The sequence below is a fragment of the Panicum hallii genome, chromosome 4 (assembly GCF_002211085.1).
Source record: "Panicum hallii strain FIL2 chromosome 4, PHallii_v3.1, whole genome shotgun sequence".
Classification (NCBI taxonomy): Eukaryota; Viridiplantae; Streptophyta; class Magnoliopsida; order Poales; family Poaceae; genus Panicum; species Panicum hallii.
Genome location: NC_038045.1, coordinates 45520096 through 45544386, shown reverse-complemented (window position 1 = coordinate 45544386; position 24291 = coordinate 45520096). Strand labels below are relative to the sequence as shown.

General features: G+C 48.7%; 3 protein-coding genes and 1 pseudogene across 3 annotated transcripts; all 4 read right to left on the bottom strand.

The window, feature by feature from the left end:
- Positions 1–5653: 5653 nt before the first annotated feature.
- LOC112890271 (protein EXORDIUM-like) lies at positions 5654–6804 on the bottom strand. The gene has a single exon (XM_025957175.1). It carries the CDS (start codon positions 6734–6736, stop codon positions 5768–5770), a length of 969 nt encoding a protein of 322 aa, XP_025812960.1. The 5' UTR covers positions 6737–6804; the 3' UTR covers positions 5654–5767.
- Positions 6805–10562: 3758 nt separating this feature from the next.
- LOC112890848 lies at positions 10563–11238 on the bottom strand. Its single transcript, XM_025957714.1, has one exon. It carries the CDS (start codon positions 11221–11223, stop codon positions 10897–10899), a length of 327 nt encoding a protein of 108 aa, XP_025813499.1. The 5' UTR covers positions 11224–11238; the 3' UTR covers positions 10563–10896.
- Positions 11239–14124: 2886 nt separating this feature from the next.
- Positions 14125–15438, bottom strand: LOC112890543 (annotated as a pseudogene).
- A 4420-nt stretch (positions 15439–19858) lies between these two features.
- LOC112889540 (protein EXORDIUM-like 1) lies at positions 19859–21346 on the bottom strand. The gene has a single exon (XM_025956238.1). It carries the CDS (start codon positions 21159–21161, stop codon positions 20133–20135), a length of 1029 nt encoding a protein of 342 aa, XP_025812023.1. The 5' UTR covers positions 21162–21346; the 3' UTR covers positions 19859–20132.
- Between the last annotated feature and the right edge of the window lie 2945 nt (positions 21347–24291).

The following is a 24291-nucleotide window of genomic DNA, read 5'->3' as shown; positions in this document are numbered from 1 at the left end:
ACGTCCTAGTCAGGGGCTCGTACTTCGCCGGGGAAAAAGCAACGGAAAAAGCCTTGTCACGGAAGAGTGCCCCTACACGTGTTGCCCGGAGTAAAGAATCATGGAGTACGCTCCAAACCACGAAGTTCCGGTCGCCGGGGCAACCATCAATCATCGGCGCCGGAGCGAATCTACCGCGTAAAATACGCTCCGGGGCTCTGACTCTCCCCCCGCCGCCGACCGCGTCCCCACGCGTCGCGCTCCGAGGCCGCGTCACGGTGGCCGGCCGGTAGCGACAGCGACGGCCGGGCGGGGTGCTTCTTTAACCGAAGCGTAGTCATGGCCGGAGGCGGAAAGGCAGGGGTGCGTCGGCCGCCGCTGCCGCCTCGCGCAGGAGCCCCTCGGGGGCGGCGTCCAAGTGGCGCGCGTCGCCGCCTCACGGCAAGACCTCGGCTGGTTCTGCCGCCCGCCGCTCGCAAGCCAAGAATCGCGAGTGGCATTTGGACGGAAGCTGGGGGCCGCTGCGCCGGCCGAGGTTCTCGGCGACATCCCGGCCCACCGCCGCCGACGTGTGATCGCGCGGCCGTCAGCCTGTGCCAGGCCGGGTTGGTCAGCGCGAGGCGGCTCCCACCACCACCACCAGCCCACCACCAAGTCAGCCGACCAACATGTATTGGGCGGTCAATCCAGTCCACGCGGGGGTCTTTGGGTTTGTGGGGCCCACTCGCTTCGGCGGATGGGCAGCAAGTTCGGAAGGGCTTGAGCGAGAGCGAAGAGGCCGTGCTATTTTGTTTGCTGGCGGGCTTTGCTGATGGATAGGTATCTCGTGGGCCTTTTGTTTTTTACACAAGGCATGTCCCATTTTTCCATTACTTAAAAACGGAAATACAGATGTTCAGCCTGAGGCTAGAGTAGCGAGAAGAAAAGAGGAGACCTAACAGAGCATCTTTCCCTGATTTAAGGTAAAACGCTCTGCAGCAATACCCAGACTTTCTAGGTATTACAGTGGCTGACAAGTTCACGAAAGGAGCAACACAAACCCTACAAAAGACTGATAACTACACAACATCACTCCCACAAGGAGAACAAAGGAACAATGAAACAACACAAAAGAGATCTTCAGCAGAAAAGCACCCCCAAACTGCACTCGTTCAGTCTTCCACTTCCTCACCAGGTACCTCAGTTTGGTCGTCCTCAGGAGCTGGAAGGGGAAGGATACTTGGTGCAGGCTGCTGGGACATCATCCTGCAAGCAATCCCATCATGACTTTGATCCCTTCCAGCAGCTTGTCTTGAAGTTCAGCACCATACAGACCTGACCAATAAGACATAAAAGAGCAGGCATGTGTTAAAATTAAAATAAGGGTTTTCAAAAGCTTTTTGTCGAAGCACGCTCTATTTCTGCACTTGCTCTATTCCTGCACTTCCATGTTGCCCAACACATGGCAGCAAGCCCAAAAGTATAAATCTGTTGTCCTCCGGGAGGCAGATCTCAATCCATTTTCTGTACTGTCGAATGGTATTTGGAGTGTTTGTAGACCCAAAACACATCCCAATGGCACCCCTACGATTTTTGTAACGGGACATTGAAAGAAGAGATGGTCCACATACTTATCCTGTGAAAAAATAACATTTTGGATCCCCTACCTATTTTCTTCTAGTCATGTTATCTTTTATCAACACGGCATTCTGTTCCAACAACCAACGAAAGATTTTTATTTTATTTGGCAGCTTCGCTTTCTAGATATGTTTGTAACTGTAATCCAAATCATTTTTGGTCAGGTGCTCATACTGATTTAGAAGTGAAGTGTCCACCTTTGGACCATTTCCAAAATATCCTATCACGTGTATTGTCAAAAGAGAAGGCATCGATCCACAAGCTCTAACCATTAATTAAAAAGTATGCAGGCAGCCACCTTCTAAAGGTCACATAAGGAATTCACTGAGATATCTTTCTCATTGCATAAATCTATCTCATTGCATAAATCATAAAGAACTAGGTATACCAGGCATAAAGGTCCGTCCATCAGCCAGTTTTCTTTCAAAAAAGAACAGATTTTCCATTCTTCACTTCCAATTTTCTCCCACTAAGGTAAATGTGCCTTACTTTCAAAAGATCCCCCCACACTGCTGAGTCATTCAGTTTGTGGATGACAGAACTGATTAGTTCCCCTTGTACTTGGCTCTCACCAAGTCTTGCCAAATACCATTCTCATTATCTAACCTCCACCACCACTTACACAACAAGCTCTTGTTCATCTTATCAATGTTTTTGATTCCCAGACCTCCTTTCTTTTTACTCTTGCAAATATTTTTCCACTTGATTAAATTGTATTTTCTTTTCTGCCCCCCTCCTTGCCAAAGAAAAGTTCTTCTTTGTTTGTCCAAACTCTCAGTGATAGTTTTAGGAACATGTAGATGGATATATGGCATATAAAGGAACCAGTTAGAGTAGAGTTAATCAAAACAGTCCTCCCAGCAATTGACATGGTGTTTCCTTTCCAAACAGCCAACTTCTTTCCATTTTTTTCAATCCAAGGCGACCAATCTTTAACATGTAGCCTGCAAGGACTGACTGGCACCCCCAAATATTTTATTGGGAATTCTTCAATTTGACAGTTGAAAAGATTTTCCAACAACAGATTTTTTCCATCATCACCATTAATCAGGATCACCTCACTCTTGAAAAAGTTGATTTTAAGCCCAGACATTAGCTTATAAAGGTAAAGCAACAACTTCATATCCCTGGCGATCTCCAATTCATCTTTCAAGCAAATTATGGTGTCATCAGCGTATTGTAATATAGCCACTCCTTTTGGAATAAGATTGTAGGCCGGACCAATAATCATGTTATCCTGTTGAGTTTTCCTCACCATTCTTGCAAGATAGTCACTCACAAAATTAAAAAGAATTGGAGACAAGGGATCACCTTGTCTAACTCCTTTGTGACTTACAAAATAAGGTCCAACTTTATCATTCAATTTGGCACTAACTGTTCCTCCTGTCACCACTCCTTTAATAAAACCACACCATTTTTCAATAAAAACCCTGATCTGAAGGCAATTAAAGAGAAAGCCTCAATTGACCTTATCGTACGCTTTCTCAAAGTCCTACTTAAGGACCACTCCAGTCTCACCATTTCTTTTGGTCTCATGTAAAACCTCATGGAGAGCCATTACTCCAGTCATTATGTTTCTTTTCTTCATAAAAGCAGTTTGGGTTTTCAGAATTAATTTATCCCTCAGGAGGTCTAACCTCAGTACGAGGGTCTTTGTTATCCATTTGTAGAGATAATTGAGCAGATAAAACGGTCGAAACTGTTGAATCCTGTTAGCATCCACTTTCTTTCACAGTAAAGTGATGATTCCATAATTCAGTCTGCTGACAGCCAATTTCCCCTAATGTAAATCATAAAAAAGCTCCACAATATCATCCTTAATATGTCCCAACAAGTTTGATAGAATTCAATAGGCATGCCATCAGCCTTTGCTGCCTTGTTATGCTCCATTAAAAATCAGGCTTCTCTAATTTCAGGCTCAGAAAAAGATTTGGTCAACTTCTTATTTTCACTTCTAGTCACTTTCTCCTCTGCCCCCCAAAGATTTTCATCCATAGGAATCAGCTTTCCAGGGGCAGGTCCAAAAAAAATCCTTATAGTAACTGGCAGCATGTTTCAAAAGATTCTCATCACCCTCAATGACTGAGTCCTCGTCATCCAACAAAGTCACAATTGTGTTCGTCCTTTTTCTTCTATTGACTAGCCTATGGAAGTATTCAGTATTACTGTCACCCTGTAGCAGCTATTTTCTATGACTTCTTTTAAATTAGTAGAGTTCCTCCTCTTCTAATATCTTTAAAAGGTCACACTGCAAAAATTATTTTCTTGTGAATCTGATTAGAGTTAATGAAATTGTCTTCTTCTAGCAGTTCTAGACAAAGTAGTTCCTTTTGCATTTCTCTTTTCTTTTTTTCTCATTTCCCCTTGCAAATTGAAACCCCATCCCATAAAGTACTGCTTGAAGTATTTCAGCTTCTTCTGAATTTTATCAAAAGTAGACTCATAATGCCCCGGAGCTTTCCATATTTTTGCCACCAAAGGAAGGAACTCAGGTTGTTTCAACCAAGTTAATTCAAACCTGAACTCCAACTCCTTCAAAGATTGAGGAATGTTGTCGTTGAGAATCCAAGAATTGTGATCAGACACCTCTCTAGACAATTTGTATACCACAGTTCTAGGAAAAATATCCTCCCAATCTTTGCTCATTAAGATTCTATCCAATTTCTCCAAAGTTGGGTCAGATTAGTTATTAGACCATGTGAATCTCCCCCATTCATGTGGATTTCCACCAAATCTTGAGAATTTATAATGGAATTGAAAAGGTCGGTGAGTCTATGCACACCCCCTCCTTTGTTCTTCTCGGAGGCTAATCTAACTATGTTAAAGTCACCACCCACCACATAAGGTTCCTTCATATCACTACGGAACAAAGCCAATTCAGCAAGGAATACATTTTTATTTTCCTCCTGAGCAGCCCCATACACATTCAAGAAATTCCACTTCACTTTTTTTTATTTTGTCCCATATTTCCCCTCCTTAAAGGATCCAACATCTAAGGCATTAGTATCAATGCCACAAAGTAGCCCACCATATTTACCTCTAGAAGGTATCCATTTCCATAAGTAACTCAAACCAGGATCAAATCTCCTCGGGACATTATACTCCACATCAGCCTGCATGGTTTTCTGCAGGCCAATGAAAGCAAATCTGTGCTCCAGATTAAGATTTCTTAGAAAGGAAGAGACATCTTTTTTTTTATGCCTCTGCAATTCCAAATGAATCCTTTCATGATTTACCTTTCTTTTTCTTTTTTGGGGGAGTTTCTCGTGGGCCTGACCCATGAGTTTGCTAGAAGCACTGTTCTTGTTAAACCGTATCCAACGTGTATTAGTAAGAAGGAAAAAGTCCGGTTTATACTCTTGAAATATAGCAAAGTCCGATTTTCAACCTTAAACTACAAAACCGGATAAGAGAGGCCATCCAACTGTCTAAACCGGGCAAATTTGGCCCTTAGGATGGTTTCGAAGGTAGTTTTGTATTTTAAAAAAAAAATTAAAAAATTCTAATTAGATCTAAAAATTGAAAACTAATTTATTTTAAATTAGAAAAATATGAAACTAGTACCAAAATTTTTCTAAAACTGTAACCTATCTATTATTGCTCTATTTGAATCTTATTTATTAACAAATAATAGGCATAACTATAAGCAGCCAAATACTATGAACATAAAAAAATTGGATCCAAATAACTGACAAGTATAGTGCCAATAGATAGGTTACATTTTTAGAAAATTTTTGATACTCATTTCGTAAATTTTGGATTTGAAATGAATTACTTACGAAAAAATAAAAAAAGAAAAACCCTTTGAGAAAGACCATTGGTCTTGTTGTAACGTATCCAAAGTCTTTTTTACTGTTTCTAATCAATTTAACCCTGGTAATGTATTTTATGAAAAGATAACTCAGACTTAGCGAACTTCCAAAAGATTTTAGACAGATAAACTTGTACGATAGAATGGAACAAACTCATGTAGATTGCGACAAGATGATCAATAAATATTGTCATAAATAAATAAATTTCGAAAAACATTGTATAATGTACTTATTGGAGTGCCGCATTTACGAGATCGAAATTTTTTTTGAACATGAACCTGTCGGTTCTCACTGCTACTACAAACCTGTCCGTGTATTTAGCTATGTACACCTTCAGGAAATACCGCTCAACGTGCGTTCTACACCAAGGTAGAGCAAGCGGACGTCGCCGGGTCGAAGACGGCCGGGAGCAGGTACTTCCGGCCGTTGGCGCCGACGGCGTTGTAGCTACCGCCGGTCGTCTCGTCGACGAGCACCTTCCCGGGGTACCCGGGGTACGCGCCGCTCCCGAACTTGCCGGCGCACGCCGTGCAGGCCTCGAGCGCGGCGTCCCTGGCGCCCTCGTAGTAGCCGTCGCCCTGCGGGTTGGTCACCGCGCCGGCCACCATGCTGGCGAGCGTCACCACCATGCCGTCCACGCCGGCGTCGCCGTTGGGCGGGGCGAGCGGCGGCTGGCCCCGCGGCCCGTACGCGGGCTCCGCGAACGGCCACGCGCACTGCCCGGGGCACTGAGACTCGGCGTTGCCCACCCAGACGTAGGCGTACCGCGCGCCCGCGTCGTCGGAGCCGTGGAGGCCGCACCGCACGCTGCAGAAGCCCTCGACCACCACGCCCGGGTCCGTGAGCACAAGCACGAGCGCGCCGTCGCCGGGGACCAGGGCGGCCGCGAGCTGGAAGACCTCGACCAGCGTCAGCGACTTGCCGAGCGAGTACTGCTCGTCGGCGACCTGGTCGGCGAGGACGACGCGCGTCGCCGTCGCGTTAGAGCCGCCGCCCGTCGTGGCGTTGGACAGGTACGCCCTGTCGATAGCGCCCCACCACTGCGCGGCCGAGGGCGTCGCGTTGACGGGGACGGACGTGAGGGAGAGGAGGAAGTCGACGACGACGGCCTTCTGCGCCGGCTTGAACTGCCCGTACCAGACGATGGAGACCGGAATCTCGCCGCGGAGCACGGCGCCGCCGTGGTACGACATCGCGTCGCGGAGCGGGGCGGTCTCCGCCAGCTGACCCGGCAGCCGCCGCGCGGCGAGAGAGAGCCTGGACAGGCTTGCCAGGACCAGCGCCACCGTCAGCAGCGTCATTGCGTCGAACAGGTTGCGAGAAGCCATTCGATCGATGCAACTCGAGAGGATTTGATCAGTGATCAGTAATCAACGCCACTAAAGATTACGGGACATGAGACTGGCACGAAATGACTGGTGAGCAGCTGCGTGACGAGCACCTGATTTATAGGGCCATCGGGATGCAAAGGATATTCAGACGACAGTGCACGTGACGCTCCCTGCTCCGCAGAGCAAGCTCTCGATCTGACCATGCTACGCATGTCCACCAGTTGCCTGTCCGCGAAGCCAAAATCTGCATGAAACGAAGACTTTTTGCCAGGTGAAGCCAATGGCACCTGCAGCAAAGTGGGATTTGCATGCATTTGCTACGCGGGGTTCCGCGTTGCTTGGCACGTGGAATCCCGGTGGCGCGGGCTCGTGATCGTGCCGTAAAGATCGAGGCTTGTGAGGTCAACGTCAACGTACTCGTTCTATCCTTGATGCCGGCATGGCAATCCATGCCTGCAGTTCGCGTCCCTATTTCAGTTCCCCCGAAACGTACGGCGAGGTCGAGCCGATTTGAGTTCCGAGGGCGAGGGCCCTCCGCGGCCTCGCGAAACTCCCACGGGAGGAAGAAGACGCGACGCAACCATCAGCGTTCGTCGGTGCTGTGCTACCCCGGCCCGGAGCACACCAGCGGGCGACGGCCGCCGGTGTCCGTGTAACGCCTGGCGTGAGGAAAGCCGCGCCACGGGAAGCGCCAGCTCGTTGGCGTACCGCCCGGAGGTGTAATATACGCGCCGCCGGCAATACAAATTGTAGTTAGGATATATCTCTGCACCCAACTTCAGGGACAGAAGCAGCATTACAGAATGTAGGATCCTCCCAGCAGTGGATACAAGCTCTCTAGCATAACTAGAAGTTTAAATGACACAGTATCAATTGTCAAACAGAAGAGACGCGCACTAAAAGGCGCCCGGTAGATGAAGTTTTATTAGCTCGCATCAAAATATAGAAATCCTCATTCTTTTTCTTAAGGATCGTAGCTCCTCCACTTGTTCAATCGCAAACGTTCTCCTCTTGGGTCTTTTCAACGCACAGCAGGCCTAGCCTTGGTCGTCCGTGACGTGCTTCAGCCATCGTCCTAGCCACCTGCAACCTTCTCTCACGGCATCCTTCGTTTCCGCTGGGTACAGACCTGCCCAATAGTTCGTCAGTGCGTAGCACACAATCTCAACCGGACTCCTTTATCAACTTGCCCTCAAAAACAAGATTTATTTCTGATTTTCCATATTGCTCAGCATCCAGTTGTTTTGGTGATTATGACACTAGAGTATTAGACTGGTGTGCCATCCAGTCGCATACATATCGACTACTCACTTCGTCCAACAAAAATCCATTCTATCTTGCACGGATTAACAACAAGGTACGATGATCTTATTTACCCCATATTTATTAACCATCTCTACCTGACGAAACCAGCTCCATGGGCTCTTGCTCCGCGTTCCCCCAGGCGCCCCCATTCCTCCATCACTACTGCCGCGTCCTCCTCCACCAGGCCACCCTCTGATGAAAAAAATAAGAGTTTTAGTTTTAAATTAATCCGAAGATAAATCATGACCATGATGAAAATTGCGTACTGAAAACGAACATATGTAAACATGCTGAACAAGTGATTTAAGATAAAATATTGCAGCAGTAAGATCAACCCTAACCAGATCATACTAGGTATGAAAGACATAGTTAGGGATAGAAAACCGTACGAATCTAGGCTGACCGGAATAACCGGGTAAAGAAGACGACGGCGACGATCAGCACCTCCGCGCGTTTGATAACGCCGAGTCGTGCCCCACTGAGGAGGAGGAAGACGAGCCGTGGCAACGAGGACGTAGAGGACGGCGATGTGGAAGCGTTCGAGCAGTCTCGCAGAGCGCTTCCTAGAAACCTTATTCGCCCTCTCCCGGTGCAGGATCGCTGAGGACGAGGTTCCGGAGACCTGCTCTCCCGATCGCCGGTGCACGCCGACGAACGGGATGAAGTAGCGTACGCGGCGACGCAGCAGGCGGGTCGAGGCGTGTTGTGCGTCTTCTGTTGTGTTCTGTTTCTAACCGGCACCCGTGCGTATTTATAGGAAGGAACCACTAGAGTTTTTGGCGTCCTAAAAACCAAGTCGGTTACGAGTCCCAAAAATTCCGCGCGTGAAATCCATAACAGATTCAAAATGGCAAAACAAATCTGCAAAAGGATGGCAAAACAAATCTGCAAAAGAAAGCCGCGTTCGCCCGGCGAGGCAAGCCTCACGTATTTTTCCTTATTACTCTCACCCACACTTGCAAGAGCTTGGAGAGCATCCAACTATTTAAGTTGGATTTTCCTCCACCTCCACTAGCAAAATGGGACTAATGGGTCTTTAAGATTTTATTGGAATTATTTAGATTTACGTAGTGGGCCTTTGCACTATTGGATCCAAATATTCCAACAGAGCCACGGTTCGTCCAGTCGGCAATCTCCACTGGAACAGCAGGCACATGAAGAATCTGCACGAACTCGCATCGCCTCCTGTTGCTTACTCTCCTCGCCCTCTTCTTGAGTCCAAAATTACCCACGTTTTTCCTCTATTAGTATGCATGCAAGTTAAGCTTCACCATGCTTGCTCAGTTCTGGTTGGTGAAAGCAAACTGCTGTGCACAAGCTGCTCAATACAAAGTAAGAAGAACCACGCTTGAGTGATTTGAGTATCATTACCATTATCACAATATATGTTACATCAATTCATCCTGGCACCATAAATTAGGCAATGATTCTTCTGCAGCTCTATGTGACTATGTCCTGTACGATTGTTTAATTTCGTTGTGCTGTCAAGTAGGCTTGATTGATACGTAGACAAACTAGCATTAATGAGACTGAACTTTTCTTTTCTTATTATAGGTCAGAAATATTATGTTACTCGTCACTAGAATTTTCAAAAAAGTTTACCTTCCCTGCTGGGTGGCATCCAACTTCTTTAGATCCTGTAATGACGAGCATCTCCAAGAGACTCTTTATATCTTCAAAAATAAAAATTTTGGTTAAAAATTACCCTCCAACAGCATCTTCAATTGGATATCTAAATATAGATCTCTTCTATTCCGGATTTCTCGCTAACCAAAGATGGAGACCGAGAATTGCTCTTTAGACTACACGCAAGATATAGAAAAGCTGTTGGAGAGTACAAAATATAGAAAACGATTTTTACTCAAATGACTCTCTAAGTGATGATTTAAAGAGTAAATTTTAGAAAGACTCTTGAAGATGCTCTAATGAACTGTGCTTGCCAAATCCATATACTCATCAGCTATCTTCTGATAAATAAAGCACCTTAATGTTCTCAGTCTGAATAGATTCAAATTTTCAGAAAAGTTTATCTATCTGCTTGGTGGCATGCTACTTCTTTAGATCTTGTATAGTGAAATGTGCTTGCCAAATCCATATACTCATCAGCTATTTTGTGATAAATAAAGCACCTCAATGTTCTCTCAGTCTGAGTATATTCAAATTTTTAGAAAGTTTATATATCTGCTTGGTGGCATGCTATTTCTTTAGATTTTGTATTATGCTACATAAATTGTATCACGGCAACATCGCCTAGGAGCTATGACGTTTCAGCCAACGTTTACTGTCTTCATTTTCTTTTCACTTTTTTTTATTTTTAGAATTGGAAAGCACATCCAAGGAAAGCATGCAGATAGTAAGGAAAGATTATTAGGGAACATTGGTTGTTAGATAGTTCTCGCGTTTGTTATCAGATTTCAAAGACAAATCGAAACAGGGGATACAGAGAGATGCTTGTTGTTCTCCCCTGTAAAACCTAAAATAGGTAGCATAAAAAGTATGGAAAAGATGAAATGTGTGCTAGCATTATTAATATGAATAAAGAACTACTATTGTTGCATACATAAATCTACTATCAATAATAGCGAATCTACTTATTAACGACAAATAATAGCATAACGGGGTTTGTAATCCATTTGGATCATAAGGTATACACTCTTGGTCAGCTCCACGATTGCCGCGCCTATGTTTCTAGTCGCAATCGAGATCCCAAGCATACCCTCCTGACAACGAGTCTAGTTTATCCACTGAAACAACAAAGATTCACATCCCGAAACACAGATTCAGACTCCAGACGCAAAAGCCTGCATCGATCCCTACACTTCCTGGCGATGCATGAGGCCACGCGACCCGCGTCAGTAGTAGCACAACTCCATCGCGTCGACGAAGGCATCCTCGGCGCCCTGGTCCTCGAGGTAGTACATCTTGACCTCGTCGTGCTTGAACTTGCGCCTGCCCCTGCCGGACCCGGCCTCCCCCTTGCCGACCAGGGCCTTGTACGCGCGCCCCACGGCGGGCTTGGAGTGGTTGGTGGGCTTGCGCGGCGCCCTGACGAACCCGCCGTTGGCCGCCGCCGCCGCGCCGTCGACCTGCACGGCGCGCGTGCGGAGCTTGCCCTCCGGGTCGACCAGGCTGCGGTCGACGGCGAACACCCACCCGTGCTGGCGGCCCTCGCGAAGCATCGTGCTCGTTTGCTTGGTTGCTGCGGGAGGATTGTGTGTGGCGGCATTGGGGGCTGCCTGTGAGATTTATATGCCGGGAGACGGGGAGTCGAAGTGCTCGGCCGGCCGGTTCCTTGGCGGTCACGGGTTCGTGTCAGAGTCAGCAACTTGGCGTCCAAGTCTAGGACGGTTTGTGCCGAGCACCGATGAAAGTACTGGGCCAGGCCGAGGTGGAAGATATTGGGCCTCAGAAATAGTAAGGGCTCACCGTACCAAATTATTAGTCAGTTCTAAATATATAATTTTTACTATACATTTAGATATACATTATATCTAAATGTATAGCAAAATTTATTTACGTAGAAAAATCAAAACGACTAATAATTTAGAACGGATGGAGTACTTGCTAAGCTAAAGACGGGCCACCTTTTGGCAGATAGACAGCGAAGGCGGAGGAGCAACTAAGCATGTGTTTGGTTTGAGGATGTACTTAGGTTCACCTCTATTTTTTGTTAGGTTATTTGCAGGGATAGGGTGGATGCCAATATTCACACCGCTAATACAGTCATCCGTGGATCCCACATGTCATCTTTTTTTTCCTCCATCCATTCTTCCCCATCGAGCTTGGCGTGCACCCGATCTCGTCGCCGCCGGCCTCGCACCCGTGCAACCCGCCCCGCACCGCTGGAACTTGGCGCCACCCGCCCCGCGCTGCTTGGCCACCCCGCGCCGCGCGGCAGCCCGCTGCTCGGTGATTCTGAGAGAATTGATTCTATATAACTAAAATTGATTCTCCATAAATCTCTAGGTCAACTTTTATGTGTAATTATGTGTAAAGTGACTCTGAGTGGGAAGTGAATAAGAAGAAGGGACATTTTCACCTTCCGACCCTTAAGTTTACAACTAAATTATCATCCAAGCCACCAAAAAGAACATCCAAAGTACTTCCTACCAATACTTCTAAATTTCCTATTTCAGCCAATATATTGATAAACTAACCCAAACTATGCATGAATGACATGTGGCTTGTATACCACATAAACATCATTTTATCATTGAGATATGGAACAAACACGTACACGCATATATGCATGAACATTCGCCGTTATGAAAACACACGCGTACATCGTACCCCTAGGAGCCTATCCGAGAGGCCGGCCGATATATCATAGATTCTACCCTTTTGCAACATACTTCTTTATGTGCCTAACACATAGTTATAGTTGAAATCTTACCCTGACTTATGCCATTACTTGTTATTGCGGTACATTGACACCCAGCTGTGGATGTGATCAAACAGAATTCGATACCTGGATCTCACAAAAATGGACCCTCTCGAATGTTATATATATTTGCATCAATATATTTTCAAAGTTATATCTGTTGCACACATGTCCTGGGTAGCTAGCCTTCACGGTACGTTTGGTAAATGATGGGATGAGATATGGAAATTAGAGGTGGGAGTTGGGCAATGACCAGAATACCCCCTCATAAAAATGAATATAGACTTCTGCCATATGTGATTAAGCTAGGGGTATTCTGGTCATTGCACTTTAAACTCCCCAACAAGGTCATTCCATGGGAAGAGATAGGTGGGAATTCATTCCATCAAGCCTCTTTCCCCATCCCAAGTTAATTCTCTATCCCATGAAATAAAAAAAAACTCTAAGTCTCCTCCCCTTAAACTTCCATTCCCTCTCATCAATTTCCGCCAACCAAGCGAGTTGTCAAGGCTTTTTTCTCGATTTGCAGCTTAAGAAAATATCTTCTTACTGCAATACCTCGGAGGAGGTTCCTCCCCTAGAGTCAAGTTTTAACTTTATTGGTTCAAATTTTACTTCCTAATTTCAATATTTTTTATTTAGTTTCTTCATATATTACTGATGTTTATCTAGCTGCAAACTAAGGTCAGTTGGTTAGATTCCTTATAGTAAAATCTATCCTCTGAGGTTCGATTCTTAGGCTCAATCGGGTACTTACATTTTCCTAGAATCATTCTAGATATTATTGGGGTGCTATTCTTTTAGCGGCAGGTGATGTACTGATATAAAATCAAGAGTAATCCATTACTATATGGATATTTGTTTAAAAATGAATTAATAAAGAGAATAAAAGTAATTAATTTTGATTAGTTATAGGTTTCAAATTGATCCATGAACTTCTAGTGCTTATATCCTTTTTTATTACTCTTAAAATTGCTAACCCGTGTAGGAGCACGGATTGAAAGATTATTTCTACAAATGTGTGTGGGCATTTGAAATGTTAGGGAAAAAATATTTCAAATGGAGTATAATAGAAGGTTTAGGCAACTCCAAGATACCAGAAACTTTTAGCGATCTGTAGTAGTGCTCGTTGGGGCACTCACGCAAGAGTTGTTAGAGTGTGATCGATTGGGAGTTTAGAACCTCTGATGCCTCGTGCCTCGTAAAATCTTCAATGAAAAATCAACACCACCCAGCTGTGCAATTTCAAAGGTCATCGTTGATCTAACTTTAGGTACTATAGTCATACGTGGGGTTTTTAAGAGATGGTATCGCATGTCTGTTTCATTTATAATATTGAACCAACCAAGCAGGTACATATAAATTTAGTAAAGCCTCGTTCGGCAGCACCCGGAATGGCCGGGAACCAGGCCCATTCCACCTGGAATGCTGCCGTCCGCGTATCGAAGCCAGGTGGACTCATTTGGCCTGTTCGGTTCAGCCTGGCCCGAAATGGAAACCGGCCTGGCTTGCAAATCTGCCTCCCCCCCCCCCCCCCCCCCCCCACCCCCACGGTCAGGAACGCAGCCGGACCTCCCACCCTCTGGATCAGTTCCTGCCCGACGCGAGCGAAAGCGAGAGACAGCGCGGCGGCAGTGCGAGGAGGATACGCCCGGGATGCATTCCAGACCACCCAGCAGTCAAACAGGTTGACCCGGAATGGAAGTGGACAGGATTTGAAGGAGAGGAGGAATGAGCGGAGGAAGAGGATCCACTAGATCTTGTCCTGATCTATTTCTGGACAGGAACCAATCCACCGGCTGCCGAAGGAGGCCTAAAGGTCACCAGACAGCATGGATATAATCCCCCAATTTCTTTTCTTTTCCTTTTCGAAAAACTGATCTTGATTTATGGTGGTCTCTGATAGACAATTTCTTGCTTACATATTTCGCTTCCTTCTGTTTTCTCCATTTCTTGAGATGCTTTTGATCCTCCAACGATCCAAGAAGCGTTAACATCCATGAGCTTGTTGAAATAAGAGCAACAAATCCAAGAAATAATTATGTATATTATTTACACCAAAGTAGAGCACCCGGGCTTGGCCGCGTCGTAGACGGCGGGGAGCAGGTACTTGTGGCCGCCGGCGCCAATGGCGTTGTAGCTGCCTCCGGTGGCCTTGTCGACGAGCACGTCGCCGGCGTACCCGGGGTACGAGCCGCTGCCGTACACCCCGGCGCACGCCGTGCAGGCCTCCAGCGCGGCGTCCTTCTCGCCCTGGTAGTAGGCGTCGCGGAACGGGTTGGTCACCGCGCCGGCCACCATGCTGGCGAGCGTGACCATCATGCCGTCGACGCCGACGTCGCCGTTGGGCGCGGCCAGCGGCTTGTCCTGCGGCCCGTAGGACGGCCTCGCGAACTGCCACGCGCACTGCCCGGGGCACTGCCGCTCGGCGTCGCCCGCCCACGCGTACGCGTAGCCGGCGCCCGCGTCGGCGCCGTGGAGGCCGCACCGCACGCTGCCGAAGCCCTCGACGACGACGTCCGCGCCCGTGAGCACCAGCACGAGCGCGCCCTTTCCGGGCGCCGCGCCCGCCGCGAGCTGGGACACCTGGCCCAGCGTCAGGGACCTGCCGAGGGAGTACTGCTCGTCGGCGGCCTGGCTGGCGAGCAGGACGCTCGTGTCCCCGCCGCCGCCGCCGGCCGCGTTGGCGTTGGACAGGTACACCTTGTGGATGGTGCTCCACCACTGCGCGACCGAGGGCGTCGCGAGGGCGGGCTTGGACGTGAGCGACTCGACGAAGTCGACGACGATGGCCTTCTTCTCGGGCGAGAAGCTCCCGTACCAGACGATGGAGACGGGGATGTCGCCCGTGAGGACGGCGCCGCCGTGGCACGTGAGCTGGTCGCCTGTCGGGGTGTCCACCAGCTCGAGCTCCCGGCGCTGCTGGCACAGCGACGGCCGCGCCAGGCTCAGGACCGATCAGCGCTGCCGCCATCTGCAGCGCCTTCGTAGAGATCAAGCTGCGAGAAGCCATTGGGAATTAGTAGTCTGGGTGCGATCGCAGAGCTTGCACCCGGAAGAGACCGGGAGATGACAAACGCAGCCACCTGCTGATTACGAGGAGAGCTCCGTTGACAAGGAATTTATAGGCCATTGCGGGGGCTCTGCGATCTGATCTTGGCACGCACCCATGTTCAAATTAGCTTCATGTCACGCTACGTGTTTTGCATCCCTGCTGCAGGCATCGAAGATTTGCAATTTGAACTGTGCTGTGCTTGCACTTACAAACGGTGGTGGACTGGTCGGCAGCGTAGTTTGTATCTGCCGATGCAAGGCACGACGTGGGCGCTGGTGAGCTGAGACACGTTAAAGCGCTCGGTGCTCGTGACAGTATCGTAGGCACGGGACTTTGACCAACGGAGATTGCATTGTCAGTTTGTCACGTAAGCGCAGTACTTTCGTGCAGTACTAGGCGGCCGCAGCTCCAGCGTCGAAGGTACGTACACGGAAGCGACGGAGCAGTGCAAGGCGCGCGTTCCCGGGAACCTGGCGAGTGCGGCGCGAGGAAAAACCTCGCCTTTGCCCATGGACGCGACTAGGCCCTGCACCACTAGCGTGGGTAAGGATCAGATCAACTGTAATGTTTGGTGCCGAATGAATCAAAGAGAAGCCTGGTGCTTGAGACTACGGGAAGGTGTCGCTCCATAAACTTCGGCTAGCCGTTCACCTGAGCTGGTCTCGGCTTTCCTGAAACGTGCAGTGCAAGGGCACCTGCATTACCGTAGTGCAGCGGGAGTCTGAATTCACACCTAGCATGTTGTATTGGGCTAGGCTTGGCTCATCGAAGTGGTAACAGTTAGGCCTGGTCTGGGCCTTACCATGCATGCAAACAATACAAGAGGGCCCATACCAGTACGTGCCCGCTGGCAACGAGTCCATCCAATAACGTCACAAATTCTAGGCCCACATAGCACGCTCCGCATGCGAATATTTTTTTGAAAAAAGGATAAAAAATTAAATTTGGAAAAAGGTGCCATTTAGGAAATTTTTGAAAAATGGGTACCTCCCGCCCGTTCAGGCGGGAGGCGTGGGGCCGGACACCTCCCGCCCATCCAACAGGCGGGAGGTGCCAAATCTTTTCTCGAGGCCCTTGGGAGGGTCTCTTCGCGAATAAGAAACTCTTCTTATTCGCGAAGAGGCCCCTAAGGCATCCCGCCCGCCCAACGGGCGGGAGGTGCCCCCTCCTTATTTTTTGTTATTGTTTGTTCGAATTTATATTTTATAAACTATTTAAAATTCATACTTTTTTGAAATACAAGATTTATTTGCCATACTCTTTTGTATACATAAAAAATTTTAGTTCAATTTTACGAAGAAGATTACGGTATCTAAAACTCGTATGAAGATGGTTAAGCGATAATGTTTTGCAACGTAGAATCCAAATATTACGATAGTACGATACATCAAGCCATTAAAAATAAAATAGTATGATACAAAAAACAGTTTAAATATACATAGTCCATCGAATCAGGAGTATCTACTCTGCCTGTCCCGGTCCTCGCGCTCTCTTGGTCCTCCCCTCTGGTCCTAGACCGTCGGTGTATGTGCCCCTCCGAGTACGTGAGTGCATCTGGAGCACGTGAGGACGAGGCGGAGGAGGTGCCGGCGTGAACGGGTCATCTTGGGACTGTGGAGGTGGAGCATCATACGTCTGGGAAGGGCCAATGATGTCTGGCCCGGCGCCGCCGCCCTCCAACTCTGACAAACTGACGGAGCCGCCGTCCTAGTCCGGCACACCGAACAGACCACCGTGTGCAGGAGCTCCCATCAACCACACATGCTGACTATAGCCCTGAGAATACGGAGCAGCTGGCGTCGAACCCGACGGGAGAAACGTACCTGGAGCATGGGCGCCAAACGTTTGAGGCTCCATTCTTGCAGGAGGAGGCCCCATTGCTGTCGAGTGCATGACTATAAAAACAAACGAAATTAGTCGTGTAAATTAAAGTTGATCGAAATGGCAATTATAAAGGACTTATAGCTCGAACCGGTGGCAGTACCGCTGGACGCTGCTTGCGGTGCTGCAGAGGTCGATGGGCCAGCTGTGTACACGTGGGCGGACGCTTGAGATGAACTGGAGGTCCCCACGTCGTCTATGCTGCAACACGTCAGTGCATGTAACGCTCGCGTCAAGTTGTCATGAATCCGACGAAAGCTCTCTTTGTACTGTGCCTCCGGTACACATACGCCTCAGTCAAACAACGTGATCTGAGATGCAGCTTCGACCTCCGCGCAGTGGATCAGATCGATCTGCATAAGTAATGGGAAGCAGAGTAATATTGTTATCAATTTTTTTTAAAAAAATAATAATTGAAGTTGCAAAAGACGTACCGCGCCACGCTGCCCCTGATCACGGTATAAGGGATACATGTCTGAGATGGTCGGCGGGTGCTGATGCTCCGCGTCATCAATATGTGAAAGAGTGACGTACGGACGCGTGTGAGTGAGGTACCAGCGGAGGTATGCGCCGTAAGACGCCTATGTATGTGGCTGCGGCTCATCCCGCACATCGTCAGGTGCGTCTAGCCACCCTCCTACGTACTCTTGCAGCTTGACAACCCAGTTGACTTCGTTGGCATGATATCCTCTGCGCGAATATCTATTGCAAACATTTGAAAGACAATATTATTTCATGATAACGGTTATATAATTAATAGAAAACGAGTTATTAGAAACTTACTCGTGTACGCTGCGCGGCACGGCCTGGAACGGTCAGGGTAGGAGAGGGAAGTACTGTCGTCGCTCGAACTGTCTCATGACTCGCTCGACGCAGTACGGCTCCCTCCTTCACACATACTATATCGTACTTACGAGACTTACACTTGACTGTTTTGAACTCTCGCATAAGAGAAAGACCAACACTTAACAGCTTCCTTCACCTCATCAATTGACTGGTACCTCGCACTCTGGACAACTTCGTTCTCCCTGCATTCCCAAGACACACTGGGTCCCTCATCTATGACAAGATGACTGAAGTCGCTGCTCACCCATTCTTCAGGCACATCCTCATCATCATCAGACGAATCCGCATTTATTGCTTCATCGAACTCACGATCTTCGTCTCGCAGCTGTTCAACAATACGGAGTATGTTCTCTCCCTCATCAGCCACGCATTGAGGTGCTGCGGTGCCACCTGCCTTAATATTTAGCTCCTCAACTTCTTCATTAACATTTTCATCCCCCGCAGCAGCTTCGATATTTATCAAAGGCTTCTGGTACACACTGATAAGGAGTACCAGTGGCCATTGCCAATGACTTGCATTTTGCAGATAACTTAACCAGTCATCGTTGCTTGCAAGTGGCATCAGCTCCCAGATCAAACCGTGAGTGGTACGATTTATGACGCACTGAATACTTACAGTGTGTGTTCCTGATTAATCCTTAATCAAATCATTAACCAGTTGCATAGAGATTCAAATGTCCTCTCGTGCGGTCTGGTAATCTCTTTGACCGCACAGTTGAATTCACTTAAATCTACCCTATTCGGCCCATAAATCACATTTCCTTCTCCGTAATATATACTAAAAATACCCTTCTTGGAACACATATCCGTCAATTATTAATAAACTAGTTATACTACATATTAATACACAACGACACTAAGTTTCAGCGATTCTCAGATTATATTTTCCAGATTCTAAACTATTCAGAACATAAATTATACTAAAAATAATTAAAAATACTAAAAACTATTCAAAATATAACTACCCTAAGAAATATTTCTAAAAATAATTAAAAATACTAAAAACTATTCAAAATATAACTAATCTAAGAAATATTTCTAAAAACAATTGAAAATACTACAAACTATTCAAAATATAACTACCCTAACAAATATTTCCTAGATTATAGTTATTTTCAAGTAATTATACGACTAGAACGAGAATATACCTCCAAACCGACGTGTGAACAGGGCTTCGCCACTTCCTCTCCTCCCTTTCTTTTTTTTTACTGATTTTTGATGAATAAAATGGCAATTTGGGGGCAGGTGGGGGCTTATACAGGGGTTGCGGAACCTCCCGCCCGCCCAACGGGCGGAATGCCCCTCCGCAGTCTACGGGCCCCAGACCTTCCACCCGTTGGGTGGGCGCAATGCCCCCGCGCCCGCGTCAGGGGTTTCTTCGCGAATAAGAAAAGTTTCTTATTCGGGAAAAGATTTGGCACCTCCCGCCTGTTGGATGAGTGGGAGGTGTCCGGCCCCATGCCTCCCGCCCGTTGATCGGGCGGGAGGTACCTATTTTTCGAAAATTTTCAAAACGGCACCCTTTTTCGAATTTAATTTTTATCTTTTTTTAAAAATTCCTCCGCATGCGATGAAGAAGGAACCGAGGCCCTCTCAAAAAGCGAGAGGAAAATGAGAACTGAGTGGTAGCTTTTGCGTGGACACGGCAGAGTTTGTTAAACTGGTCTGCTTCCGCTACACGGTGCATGTTTCCATTCCCCAAAAAAACGACGTCACGATGACACACAAGCACTTCCTGGAACAGAGTACTTCACATTTTACACAGTTTACCATCCTGTTGGTTTTCAGACTTGAGTACTTAACAACACGCCATCATTTCGACCGTCGCAAACTAGTATACACACCCTGGCACACGAGCACGCCATCACCGTAACATCCGCCGAGACGGATGCCTGCCGAGCCACGGCGCCGCGCGCGCGCTCCTCTCACACCAAGGTGGCGCACTCCCCCGTGCCGGGGTCGAACAGCGCCGGGAGCAGGTACTTCCTCCCGCGCGCGCCGTGCGCGTTGTAGCTGGCGCCCGTCGCCGCGTCCACCAGCAGCTGCCCCGCGTACCCGGGGTAGGCGCCCCTGCCGAAGACGCCCGAGCACGCCGTGGCGGCCTCCAGCGGCGCGGCGCGCTCGCCCTGGTAGAACCCGTCCCCGAACGGGTTGGTCACCGCGCCGGCCACCATGCTGGCCACGCTGATCACCGCGCCGTCCATGCCGGCGTCCCCGCTCGGCGGCACCAGCGGCGGCGCCTGGGGCCCGTACGCCGGCTGGTGGAACGGCCACGCGCACTGCCCGGGGCACTGGTCCGCGGGATTGCCCACCCACGCGTACGCCGCGCGGGAGCCGCCGCCGTACGACCCGTGGTGCCCGCACCGGCTCATGCAGAAGCCCTCCACCGCCACGTCCTGCGCCGTGAGCACCAGCGCGATGCCGCCCGCCTTCGCGGGGCGCGCCGCCGCCGCGAGCGCCGGGAGCTGGGACATCTTCAGGCTCTTCCCCAGCGAGCACGCCTCGTCGGATACCTGCCCGGCCAGGACCACCCGCGCGTTCCCGGCGCCGCCCCCGCCGCGGGCGCCGTTCTTGCCGACGGCCGCCGCGGCAGCCTTGGAGAGGTAGAGCCGGTTGATGCTGCCCCACCACTGTGCGACCGACGGGGCGGGGGACGACGACGGCGCGGTGGAGAGGGAGAGGAGAAAGTCGGTGACGACGGCCTTCTGCGCGGGCGTGAAGCGGCCGTACCAGAGGACGGAGACGGGGATGTCGCCGCTCAGCACGGCGCCGTCGTGGTACCGCAACATGTCGCCGGCCGGCGGCCTGTACAGCTCCATGAGCCTCCTGCTGGCTGGGCTGGCTGCCCCCGCGGCCACGGAGCGCCGCGCCGAGCTCATGCAGAGCGCCAGCGCCAGGAGCGAGAGCAGAGCGTGGCCTCTGCGACGGAAGCTACTGGAAGCTGCCGAGGCCATGGCCTCCGCTGGGAGAGGAGCAAAGTACCAAGTGGTAGTGGAGCAAGGGCACTAGCCTACTAGTGTTGACCGGAGGAAGGCTCGGTGGTGGTGTGGCTCTGAAATGGCGAGGAGCTGGCCTTTTATAGGGCCTGCCGCCGCCATTGTTTAGTGGTCACTGCTCAGGAATTCAGGATGAGATCGGCCTGATGGGCAGAAGCAGCTGCGTGTACGCGTCCGCCGGGCTGCACTTGTTCGAGGCGCTCAACTGGAATTGGGGACAGCTGGATGGGCATGGGCCGCGGCGACTCTTCTGAGGATGAACGAGCGCGATGCATCGCGGTTCGCTCGCTCGCGCGCTCCACCAATTAGACATCTGCGGCACCTCCTTTGTTTTTTAGAGGAACAGGCTAAAAAGCCCTGCCCCATTTTCATTATGAAAACAAGGTGTAGACAACGTTTAAGCATTCAGAGCAGGAAAACGCCTACAGCCAGAGATAACAGAGAGAACAGAACAAACAGCAAAGCCAACTAAGCTGTCTTCAGATCTTCAGCCAGGCTGCCCCCATCTTGATACGCTTCATAGATGCTCGATCGCCAAAGGGGTCTTGAGGACTCCCTCCAAGTAGTTGCACCATTGGCCGACGTCCTGGTCCACACCATTCCTTAGCATAGACCTCTACATCGTCACATTTCTCCAGATTTTTCTCAGCTGCTCCATCCGCTCCAAATTGTAGGTCGTTTTGGCAAACTTAGATATATAAATTTTACTATGTATTTAGATAACAATGTATATCTAGGTGTATAGCAAAATCTATATATCAAGATTTGACAAAACGACCTACAGTTTGGAACAAAACGACCTACAGTTTAGAACAGAGGGAGTACCAGGCATCCGTAAAACAGATGATTGATGGATTTCTTTTTGTTAGAGAGTCTGCGTTCCTCCGGTTTAGTTACCCCTTCCACGGCCAAGGTTTACATTACCGTTGATACGTTAAGAATCGATGGTCACCGATAACGATAAAATTCTACTAAACTCCGTACAGAAATATGTTCAACACATAAATATAATGCTTTATTCTTCAGTCTCCTCTTGATGTGCATGATACCCATAGTTTAGGTCCTACATGTTGAGATAAAATTAAATAAGAGAGGAACACAAAATTAATGAATAATTATAAAATAATACACACCTGGATCCCAACGGACACATAAGGAAAAGAGCAATGTATTAGCCCTTCTGGCATTTGATCCATAGGTAAGGTCTGTGGGAGGTTAGGGTTCGGGGTATACCCATACCACCATGGTACCGGTGGTCCTGGAGTGTAGCCTGGGGGTGGAGATGGGGGCAGGCCAAAAAAATTGCACATTGGCTCTGGGATTTCATATCCAAAGTTAGGTGCCTCATAATACGAAAAGGTTGTGCACACTGAGCTTGAGCTATCATCTTCTTGAAGAGTGGATCGATGTCGGTTGCTTCTCGTCGTCCGTTGAGAAGTAGGTTGACCATGATCTTGATCTTAGGTTGCATGGGTGAAATCTGTCTCCCCAGTAAATCTAATAGGAGACACATAACTACTACTTCCGCCAACACCACTACATTCAACACGATCAGTCCCTCCAGCATCGGGAGCACCACTCCCTCCATCATCAGCATCATCATCATCGCTAGGATCAGGAGTTGTGTTGCCACTAGAAAAGTCTTCATCTTCAGGTTCAATGGTCTTTTTGCTCCTTTTTTGTGGTCCCTGAGATTGAGGGACTTCGGTCTTTCTTTTGCCAAGATGTGTGTCACCAACATTCTTAGTTGTCCACCGATCTAAATTTACATCCTCCTCTACTATAAATATCTGGCTAGGAAGTGGAGTGTCACTGCAATCAGAATCCTCATCCATTACAGGAGGTGCATTAGACCTGCCATGCTCCATCCAATCTTGAATCGCATTTCGACAATAATAGAATGAGAGGTCCATCATTCTACTAACAGGATCAAAGTCACTAGGCTCAACTGTGCTTTCTGCACGGGTTAACGGGTTATAGGGTTTCTAATGGGTTTTGATTGATAATTATTTTTTTGCCTTAGTAAATGGTGGTTAATTTCATCAACAGATATCATTTTAGACTGTGGAGAATGTCTAGTTTTTTTATAGAATTTTATCCCCTGATTTTTATAAATATTTTTAAAATTTTAAATTTTGAATCGAAATTTAAGATTATCAGTATCGTTACGTCCGTAACGATAAAATTTATAATTTGTCCACGGCACCTCCTTTCCGGCCGAATTTTTGGCGCTACCCCAAACCGTCCCGAATAATTGCTCAGCTGCCTGTAGCGGACCAGCAGCGGCGCTGCCTGCTGCCTCCTCTGCGATTCAACTCTTGGCAGTACGGCAGCCTTGATTAAACAATAAGTTGACCTAATCCGTGAGAGAATCTTGGATCCGTGATGCGATGCGATGGCACTCGTGCAGGTTGCAGGGCGCGTATGATTGGCGTGTTTTAAAGAGGGAAAGCTGACGCTTGGTTGTTGGCTTGATCCTATCTCAGGCGGCGACATCGTCGCCACTCGTCAGGTATGATAGTAATCCGAACAGTGGATTCCGGCAGAGCTGTCCCGGCTCACTGTGATCCTCGAAGCCGTTGAAATCGAGCATTAGTGGAAGGCGCGGACAGCTTCTAGCTAGGTTCACTGACCCCGGGCTTGTCCTCATACTCCATGGCATGGCGGCAGCGCCGTGACGTCCGGTACCCGTCGGATGCGGTGGCTCCAGTCCGGTCACTCGCGAATGCGCGTGCCTCCTGTATGGGCATTGACAGCGGGCGGTGCACTTACTCGGGGGGTTGGAGGGAGCCTTTCTCCAGGTAGTTTGCATCGCTTCTCTCTCTCTATAGCTGTGAGTCAGTCTCATTGAAGTTGTTGAGTGATGAGCCAGCAGTGCTTTACGAAGACCGTGTTGCAGGCTATCAACTGTACTGGTAGCAATGTGCTTCGTCTTGGCCGAAACCCAGCGTCTCGCAGTAGAGCTAACCGCGGACCAGGGTGATCGCTGATCGGGTAGAGCCAAGGATGGGCGCCCTGCTGCACTCGTTCGGTCGGTCGGTCACCCAACCTTATCGGCTTATCCCTCCTGCATGGCGGCACCATCCTC

What these genes read in the sequence shown, in the direction of transcription:
- LOC112890848 (XM_025957714.1), bottom strand. Translation starts at nt 11,223, where the DNA reads ATGCTTCGCGAGGGCCGCCAGCACGGGTGGGTGTTCGCCGTCGACCGC.
- LOC112889540 (XM_025956238.1), bottom strand. Translation starts at nt 21,161, where the DNA reads ATGGCCTCGGCAGCTTCCAGTAGCTTCCGTCGCAGAGGCCACGCTCTG.
- LOC112890271 (XM_025957175.1), bottom strand. Translation starts at nt 6,736, where the DNA reads ATGGCTTCTCGCAACCTGTTCGACGCAATGACGCTGCTGACGGTGGCG.